General features: G+C 41.8%; 1 protein-coding gene across 3 annotated transcripts in view; it reads right to left on the bottom strand.

Moving 5' to 3' along the window:
• LOC134205114 (transcription initiation factor TFIID subunit 1) overlaps window positions 1-8000 on the bottom strand; it is a 34124-nt gene extending 26124 nt beyond the window's left edge. For 2 of the 3 annotated variants that reach the window (XM_062680055.1, XM_062680053.1), the window contains exons 1-6: window positions 7769-8000; window positions 7462-7704; window positions 4514-7340; window positions 3852-4410; window positions 2345-3789; window positions 2183-2281 (exon numbers count right to left, since the gene is read on the bottom strand). In XM_062680055.1, the coding sequence (XP_062536039.1) occupies window positions 2183-2281; window positions 2345-3789; window positions 3852-4410; window positions 4514-7340; window positions 7462-7634 (5103 nt within the window). In that variant the 5' untranslated portion in view covers window positions 7635-7704; window positions 7769-8000. The remainder of the gene's footprint in view (window positions 1-2182; window positions 2282-2344; window positions 3790-3851; window positions 4411-4513; window positions 7341-7461; window positions 7705-7768) is intronic. The other variant, XM_062680054.1, reaches the window with a different exon arrangement.
• Between the last annotated feature and the right edge of the window lie 2052 nt (window positions 8001-10052).

Consider the following 10052-nt stretch of genomic DNA (forward strand, 5'->3'; position numbering starts at 1 on the left):
GTAAAAAGATGTGAGGTTTGTATAAAGACAGGTACTATTACGAAACCGATCAGTTTCAGTGCCTGGATCCCGACTACTCGTCCGTTCAGTCGCATACACGCGGATTTTTTTTGTTTTTGAATCCAAAACATATTTATTGATAGTTGACAGTCATACTAAATGGTTGGAGGTGGAGTTGATGAAGTATGGAACGGATGCTAGTAGGGTAATAAACAAATTTACTCCTATGTTTGCGAGGTTCGGGCTTCCGGACGTTTTAGTCACTGATGGCGGCCCTCCATTCAATTCGTCGTTATTTATTTCATTTATGCAGAAACAGGGCATAAATATTATGAAAAGTCCACCGTATAATCCGAGCAGTAATGGACAGGCGGAAAGAATGGTGCGCACAGTCAAAGATAAGTTTAAAAAGTTTTTACTAGATTCTGACATGCGAACACTAGGAATAGAAGACAGGATTACTTACTTTTTGGCTAATTACAGAAACACTTGTGTTGCAACAGAAGAATCTTACCCAGCAGAAAAACTTTTGAGCTATAGGCCAAAAGTTTTGTTAGACCTTTTGCATCCTAAGCGAAGGTATAAGAATTTTTTGGATACTACTACTAATGCACAACATACCTTAATAGAAAAATACAATGCTCCACAACAAGATCCATTTCACAATCTTTCTCCGGGTGATAAAATATATTACAAAAATAATGACAAACGGGGTATTGAGAAATGGATTGAAGTTCAATTTGTCAAAAGAGTGTCGCTAAACGTATTTTTAATCTCTTTTGGCAGGCATACAGCGAACGCCCACAGAAACCAGCTTAAAATAGTGGAACAAAAGAAGACGTGCACAAAATTCCTAGTTCCAATACAACGAAATAAAAGGATGAGAGAAAGCAGTGATTCGGAGGAGGAATTCCTGGGCTTTCCGGATGTTATGGAAAGGCCCGATCGAAAGGAAGTAGATAGTAGACGTTTCAAACAAAGGAGACGTAGTCCTATAGCTACTCGAAGCTTAACACGTTTAACAAAGAATGTATTAGATGGTGTTACATCGAATGACGGTGAATTTTGAAATTTGAATTTTATAGAATGATTTCGAAAATGAGTGGAAGAGTTTTAAAGATAGTGGAAGTAAAGTTGATTTGAGAAATTGTATAGTGAGTAAGGAATAATTATACTATCGAAATGTAATCACGTGAATTAGTTGTTATAATTATCTAAAGCTAAGCTTGATCTGAAATAATAATTTGGATTAATTGTAATGGAATTGTATTCCCAGCTAAAAAGGGAAGAACTGATATGTACGGTGTAATGCTTATTCGAATGAGGTTCTGAATCCTCACATGAGTAATTGTATTGGTATGTGGAAATGATATAAATATGGAATAAAGATGACTTTGAGCTCTCTTTTGATTTGTGAGCTGGAACGTATCAGATGTGTATTTATTTCTATAGTGACCGGCTTGTTTTAATAAGAACACAACATAACAGTACGCTGTGTACATGCCGTTCTCGTTGTTAATATCTTCGACGATAGAGTTTGCTCTGATGGAACTGTTGAAGATTACCATGATTTTGTTACGTCCAATCTGCTTCATGTCGATTATGTGGTTCTTGTACTTTTGCGCCGCCCGTAGCTTCGATCCTAGTGAAAACTTGTTTATTCTTCCTGCTTGTGCTCCTCCTCGCATTTCGAAGTACACCCGATATGGCGCTTCGTCACTAATTGCGTATTCGAACTTCATTCGTTGTTTGGCTCCATTTTTTATTCTTGCAGCGTCACCTCCGGGATCCGGAGGATCTTCTTTCCCCTCCATAACCTCACTTCACTTTTTTCACCAATATGGCGTCCGGTTTTAACTGCACGCGGGTTAAACCTTTCACTAAATTATTACACCGCACTGGTTTTTCTTTTGCTCTACTATTTTATTCTTCTCACTATCCGATTTAATACGAAAAATTTGATTTTGATTTATCGAACCGCAATTTTTTCAACCAACAATAACGGTAACTACCGCTGCGCTTGAAAGTCACTTTCCGAATGTAAAATTATCGAATTTTTACCAATCTGATAAATAATACAAATTTACAAATACGAAAATTGAGTAAATTGTGCAAATATTGAGCAAATAAAAGGGGAAATTGACAATGTAGCGATTTTAAGAACATCTTTATTTTCCCTTACCTTTCCATCGCGTTCATCATCCTCCCAATCAATGTCTTCGTTTCGGGCGCGTTCCTGGACCAGCGCAATGTTCTTTTCTAATTGTGACATATTATCCATCTGGAAAAAAGATATAATCATTACCAATTCGTAATCACTGAGCTCTAAAACACAATTCATTACCGCATCAAGGGCTTGCTTGACAACCTCCACCATGTGACGAGCTTGCTTGGTGAAGTTGGCCTCCGCCCCATTGTACGTTTCGCAATTATCCGCAATCAGCTGGATATCATGTAAGAAATCCACCCTAGAGTGATATTTATGTGTAGCCACCTTCTTCGAAATTTTCTCCAGATCCATTGGTTTCCGAATGATGGTATAATAATCCTTGACCAGTCGCTTGTTAACCGGTTTCAAAAAGGGCCAGCTCTCAGGCATTGCCTTCAGCGGACCGTTCACGTACTCGCCAAGCATGTAGGACAGTGCTACCTGGTCGTCATCGTCGAGGAGTGGATTGATACTCTTCTCCAGTCGAGTCAACCGTTCTTCCTTCTCCTGCATGCGATCTTTGCACTTTTGAAGCATTCGTTGGGCTGCGATCGTTAATGAACTTTTTGCTCCGTTGTAAAGGGAAGAGTTTTCAACGATCTGATTTATGTCGGCAATGAACTCGTCGCGGGTTTGATACTTCTTTTGACGAATGTGTTCGCGAATCGATTGCAAATCCATTGGTCGTTGCACAATTTTGTGGTAATCCACAACCTGTTTGGCATTGACTGGAAACATAAATGGTGCCACATCGGGCATGTCACGTAATTCATTGAGAATTTGTTCCAGAAGCGACGACAATACAACAACCGGATCGGTTCTTCGTCGATTGGCTGTTTTATTGTGCCGTTTCAAATAATCACAATTGGAATCCCCACCAACTCGGCGTCTTTTCTTGCTAACAGCTTCCTTCGGAACCTTTAGCAAGAGAGTTCTGCGCTTTACATCTTCATGCCGTTTCAACAATTTACCACTCAGCTTAACTTTCGTTCCATCAACATTGACCAAATCCTCGTCGTCCGCGTTCAGCTCTTTTTCGATTTCCTCTTCTTGTTCTTCAGTCATCGCAACATTTAACGAAGGTGTGGGAACTGTTCCCGTGTAAAGTGGACAAGCTTTATTCGTTCGCATGTGTCCAACTTGTCCACAGGCACCGCACTTCAATTTCAAATCGGGCTTTAGTTTAACCTTCTTGCGTGACGAAGGGCTGTGCTCCTTGACATGGCTCTCTTTGGGCGTTGAAGGATTGGTACTGGATTTTGAGCTACCGGGTGTTTCTCGGTCACCCAAACTGATCGGGGTCCCAACAGAATGTTGCTGATGTTGCTGCTGCATCATACCAATCTTCTGCTGATTTCGTTTGATTCGCCGCAATTGTTCCTGAATACGACGCTTCTCACGTTTCATCTCCTCCTTTTGCGCCTCGTCTAGTGTTGCAAACTGCCTGATAAATGCCTCATCCTTCGTGGTGCGAATCTTTGTGTAAGCATCGATGACTGGTGCTCGTCGAACTATTTCCACCCGGGTGTACTCACGCCCCTCAGAATTTTTGAAAGTTCGTGTTATTTTAAGAATTTTAGCTACAATTAAAATATTTCTATTTGCTTATGTCCTTGCCACAATGTATGTAATAAATACTTACTCGTAGGAACTTGCTGAAGATCCTTCAAATCATCATCCTTTTTCTTGCCCCTACTAGAGCTACCCTGTTCTTCCATGATTTTCCTTAGAAGCTCCTGGCGTTCTTGTTCTTCCCTTTCCAGCGACAGCTGCGTCGACGTTTTCTTGTTGGCCAACATGTTCTCCAAATTTTTACCCAGCTCTTCCAAATCAGACTCCTCGGAAGCCGTTGATTCACCCTCGTCCGTAGACAGGACCTCCGATGAAGCTAACACTCTGTTTTGCAGATCGAAAATACGTTGACACTCTTCCTTATAGCGTTCCTGATGTTCGGCAATCGAGAAACGGTTACCACGGGAAAACTTATCCATGCCTTCCTCGCCAGCTTTGGCCTTTTCGGTCGAAAGCGTCCGCACAACGTCGATGACTTCCCATCGTGAAAGTTTTTTGATTTCCTCTTCCGGGACTTGGAATTTCCGGAGAAGGGCTTTGGCGTTGTTCAGCGAGAGTCGCCGCAAGTCGGCATCCGTTCCTGTGACGGTTCGTTTCGGTTGACTTTCAATTTCTTCCTTGTTTTGTTGCTGATAGGAAAAATATAATATGAATTAGCTTCTATCTTTAGAATCCAAAACTTTTTACGTAATTATAAAAGGAACTGAATTCAAAAGCAACGAATATAGTTACCGTAGGTTTGTTCGGCATCCGCACGTATGAAAAACCTTCACCACACCCTGTCGGATCGGCCGGGCCATTCAATTGCAAAATACATTTTCCTCGCATGGCCTGAATGTACGCTCGTGTGGTGTTCCACGGAGCAACCTTAACCTCGTCATCCATTTTCAGCTGCATCTCTTCGTCGTCATCTTCCTGCTGTGCGAAGATAAATTTTTCTCCATAACCGGCATCTTTCAGCCGCTGCTCTGCGGCAATCATACTGAAATATGCACAGCACTGTTCCGGCGACACCATCGCGCGAATTTCTTCCTCCGACGGGAGTCGGAACTCCGGTTTGATCACCCAGAAGTTTGAATCCATTCCGGTACGCTTGAAGTCCGCACACTGTTTCAACCGTTTGCGAATGCTGCTTTCGGAATGAGCCGGAAATGCTTTCTTAATGTCGTCCATACGGATTTTGCGGGGATTGTCCTTGCTCTTCCAGAAAAGGCGGTAAATAAACACTTGTAAGAAATCCCGTACGAAATTATTGGCCCGTTTAGAGTTCGGCCCCGGAACTTCGTACAGCGGACATTCTTGCCCGGCGGTGAACAGAGCGTCCACTTCCCGAATGTAGTAATTGCTGCGCGTTCGTATGACCAGGAAATCAGTTTCAAGAACATGGTGTGGGTAAATTGGGGCTCGATACATATTATTCTCGACGACTTGGATGCAGTGGCCCGGGTGCAAAATTCCCAGAAAGGGCGAAGTATGAGCAAAATGAAGTTCGCCGTACTTATATTCAGGAGGACCGGAGTCTTTAGCTGCCTTACGCTTGTAGTAATTTTTTATCTTGGTGGCCATACCAACTTGGTTCATCAGCGGTGGATGTTCTTCGCAAAATTCTACAAGCACCAGTTCGCCATCACGACCAGATAGATCGTCCGGCGTTCGCATGAAAAATACGTCTCCTCCACCGGATGCAATCCGCTCTAGCTCTCGTTGTTTTGCTTTCTTTTTTATGTTCTTCAATAACGGTAAAACCGGTTGCGGGTTGGTCGATGTCAACGCGCCGTGGGAGTATTTTTTCATTGGTGGTCTGTGGAACATTCGTAGTTTCGTTGGTCCCATGTGTGTGGGGATGAATGGAGCACGCAGTTCAACAACGGGAGTTGAGTGCTGCAACAAGTTACCGCCACCAACTTTTAGTTTAAGAGTGGCTTCGGATGATTTTGCCATATAGAAAACATCATTAGAAATGTTGTACGGATCACGGTCGGGACTTTTTGGTGGTGGAGGAGGTGTATCTTCAGCCAGAACGTTAATAACGCCAGCCTTTCCAAGAAGAATCTTAGATTTCTTAACATGCGGATGAGGAATTTTGACTTTTGGAGCTGGTCCCGTATTTCTAATAATTTTAGAAGGATCGATATCATCCGGAATTCCGAGAATGATGTTTTCGTCATTGGGATCCAAAGTAAGAACTTTCGGTTTCGGAATTTTTCCAACGGCTTCAGCATCCCAGATAACCTCCTCTTCCCACTTGCTGTAAACTAATTCTTCGTTTTCGACCGGGAAAATACTATACCACGTGTCGTCGTTTTCTTCCTGTTGTTTGTTTTGGGCTGCATTTATGATCATTTGAGCTTTGCTCATCTTCCCTTGGTTTGATCCGTGTTTCGATCCTGGGACGGTCGGTGTAGCTGGTATACTTTTTCCTGGCTGACTAAATGCGCCTGCCGTTCGCGACCCACTCGAGGGAAGCCATCCAGCAGCGTTAATTTTAGAATTAAGTTTTTGCAACACTTTATGCTTGATATCATTTCCATCCCACACCACGTCATCTTCCCAGTGCAACTGTGAGACCATTAGAAAAGCATCGTCCGGTATAGGTTCACCTTTGATATCCACTTCTTCTTTTCTATCGGTTGTTTTGAAACCGTAGTTGAAGTCCTCGCCGGTTTCCGGAACATCCAACATGTCGTACCAAACTTGTGCAGGACCAAATCTCCAATCTGCCACTTTAGGCTTAGAATCACCTCCCGCATCGGTATCTGGTTTCTCTTCCTTCTCTTCCTCTCGAGTTAAACTAAGAAGTTTATCTTCATCATCGGACGCCCACTGGTCTCTTGCTGGAGTAGGAGCGTAAACACAATCGTACCCATGTCTACGACGCGGTTCATCCGAATCAGATGTCGAATCCGATCCATCCTTCATTTTCAACTTTTGAAGCTTTTTCTTCCTTCTACGACGAACACTTCTCCAGATTTGCGGCATACTAGAAATTTTTCCAGGACCAAAGAGTCTAGAAAATCGAAGAACCTTATCCGGCCGAAAGTCGGGAAATAATTCGCGAACGTCCACATCCACATATTTCGAAGGCAACATTGCCGCAAGCGGAGTGTCCAATTTTCTTTCCGTTTTTGGTTTATCATTGGAACCACCATCCGAATCCGCCTTGCCATCTGCGCTGCTGATTGGAGCACTTGGCGGAGGCATCAACTGTTTGTCATCAACCCTTCCATCCGTTTGATCATCTTCATCCCTGTCACTAGCCGGACTGGACCCTTTCACGTCTACCTTGCTGACTGGGATGGCCGCCTCGATGTCATCGTAATCTTCATCACGGCCGGAGGCACACTTTATGCCTTCGGAAGGTATCTCTTCGGCCAGTTCGTTAAAATCAGAAAAATCCACAGCATCCTCCGCTTTTATTTTGTAGTTTGCATTATCATCGTCGTTATCGTCGTACCGGTTATCATCGCTAGAAGAAGAGTCGTCACTGTCGCTACGTTCTACAGGGGCTTTTTCTGTTCCGTCGGTCAGTACGTCAGCCAAGAACGACGACAGGCCCATTCTGAAATAAATAAAACATAAAACATTGAATAAATACTAATGGTTATTTGAACTATAGACTTATTGACCAAGTAGATAACTCACTAGTCATAATCAAAAACCAATTGACCTCGAATACTTACCTCGAAAGCGAAGAAAGGTGCTGCTTAGCTTCCTCGTCCAAAAAGTCATTTTCCAGCCGGCCATGTTCATCAACATTTCCGAACAAAAAGCCGGCTAAATTCAACTCTCCTTCGTTGTCATTGTCATTATCCTGGTCATGCTCGTTTTCGTTATCACTATCGTTATTCATCATTGTTTGATACTGAGAACGTTTATTTACCTAAGCAATAAATACTTCTCTGCTTCGGGATTCAGCGACCGACCTATAGAATAAGTACATTCAAATGTTAATCGCGTCGTCTGACCCTAAATTTAGAGCACGTATACCTACATCGGTAGCCGGGACGAAAACGGCTTCAAAGAATTAAGATTGTATGCCCCACTTTCAGATTCAACGGGCACGAAGCACTTTCTTCGGATATCTGGATTACTAATGTATGTTCTCAACAATAATTCAAACTGAAATTCAATGCTTTTTCCATAAAATTTTCGAAAAAATCACTGAAGAAAAATTCTATACACCAAGTTGACACGACGCCTATGTTTTGGTTTGTTTTTGTTTGACAGCAAAATAGAGATGCTCATTACTTTTATACATACAGCGGTTTTTGCTCTTAGGTCGAAACAATTATAGTCGAATTTGCACAGAGAAATTAATCGACTGTACCCGTTGATAAAATTTATCAAATTTATATTCGCTCAATCTATTTATTTATTGAAATATTGTTTTTATATAATAAAATACCTTAAATTTTAAAATCAACTTTCCAGAAAAAAACTGATGTTTTTCAAGTGTCATATATGCACGATTGTTAGCAGCGCCACACTCTAAATCGATTTTGACTTGATTGTTGGATTTCTTCACAACCCGCATAATCTATACCAGGAACTAATAACCGGGACATGACACTAGGATTTTTTTCGTGTTGCGCTTGAAGTCTCCATCGGTGTGTAGAGTTCTAGGTATACAAATGAAAAGACGCTAAGCCAAACGCTGTCAGTATTAACTTTTGCGCGTAAATTTCTCGCCGTGCATAACTGACAGCATCGATGTTTTCGTTTTTCTGTAGATCTGTCAACGCGTAGGAAAGGAATCGTCAACATCTCAACATAATCAATCCTTCCGTTCCGTGCTTCCTTGCGGGTTCCTGTATTATAACCGCCCGGATAGTATCGTTCCGGGGAGCATGGACAGTGTGGCGCGAGTATCTGCGCTCTGCGTAACTGATCCTGATTGTTCAAAAGAATGTCTGCCGCCAGTTCCAGTCCCGATATTTTCTTGAATGCATGCCGGAATGATTTATTTCACCATAAAAGTAATTTTCACGGGTTTCCGTTTATATCGATCCCGCAAATATCATTTCCAACGATGCTAGTGAGAATAATAGTCCCGGTTATCAGGAAGTGGTATTCGGAAAATCTTTACAATGCATTGGTTCAAATAGAGATTGAATGAAGCTGAGATTTTGCATATAGGTAAGTTAACAAAAATCTTCCAATCTATGAAATTCCCAAAAGGATTCTTGATCTCTGAATTAATTCTTGCTGTTCAAGAGCAATTCATTCAGGAATCCTGGAGGTATTTTTTCGGAATTTTCAGAGTTCTGAAGGAATTCTTTTGGAGTGTTTCTTTCCGGAATTTAGAACGGATTCCTTCTGGAATTTTGAAAGGGATTTCCCGGAAGTTCTGGAGGAATTCCACTGGGAAATCTAGAGTACTTTTTGAGTCGAAGGGATTCTTTCTAGAGTGTTGAAGGGATTCTTTCGGATATTCTGGAGGCATAACTGGAGGAATTCCTTCGAGAATTCTTAAAGGATTCATTCGGGATTTTTGGATTGATTCTGGTGGGATTCCTTCGTGAATTCTCTACAGTTTCTTGGGAATTCTGGAGGGATTCTTTCGCGAATTCTAGAGAAATTCTTTCATGAATTCTGGAAGGATTCTTTCGGGAATTCAGGAAATTCCTTCGGAAATATTGGAGGGATTCATTCTGGAATTCTTGAGTGATTATTTTGGGAAGCGTGGCAGGACTCCTTCGGAAATTCTTGAAGGTTTTCTTCTTGAGTTTTACGAATCCTTGAAGGACTCCTTTGGAAATTTTGGAGGGATTCTTTCTTGATTTCGGCAGTGATTTATTTGGGAATACTGAAGTCAAAAGGGGCCTTCTACAAATTACGTAACACTTTAGGGGAGGGTCAGGCCGAGCGTTACGATCTAAACAAAAAAACCTTTCATACAAAAAGTGGAGCTGGTTATCGATCAACCCAAGTAGCCAAGCCATTCAAAAGATTTAGTCATGTTTTGTATCTGGAACGACGATATCTGTGTGAGCGGTCACGAAGAGGTTCAGGTCAAGGTTTTGAATATTAGTGTATCGTATATGAAATGAGAGTAGCCATGTGGAATTCGCAGATGACTTCCCATAGGAATACCTGGAGGATTTTCAGATGAATTCTCGGATGAATTTCAGAGAAATTACAAAGCTCAACAAGGTTTTGTCTCTAACACCAAATAATGTGTCCCTATAGTAGATTTTTGCTCGCTGAATCCAAATCAGACTTCAGATTTGCTCTAACACGTCGAGATTTTGAGATATACCTCAATACATGT

This window comes from Armigeres subalbatus, chromosome 1 (genome assembly GCF_024139115.2).
Source record: "Armigeres subalbatus isolate Guangzhou_Male chromosome 1, GZ_Asu_2, whole genome shotgun sequence".
Taxonomy (NCBI): Eukaryota; Metazoa; Arthropoda; class Insecta; order Diptera; family Culicidae; genus Armigeres; species Armigeres subalbatus.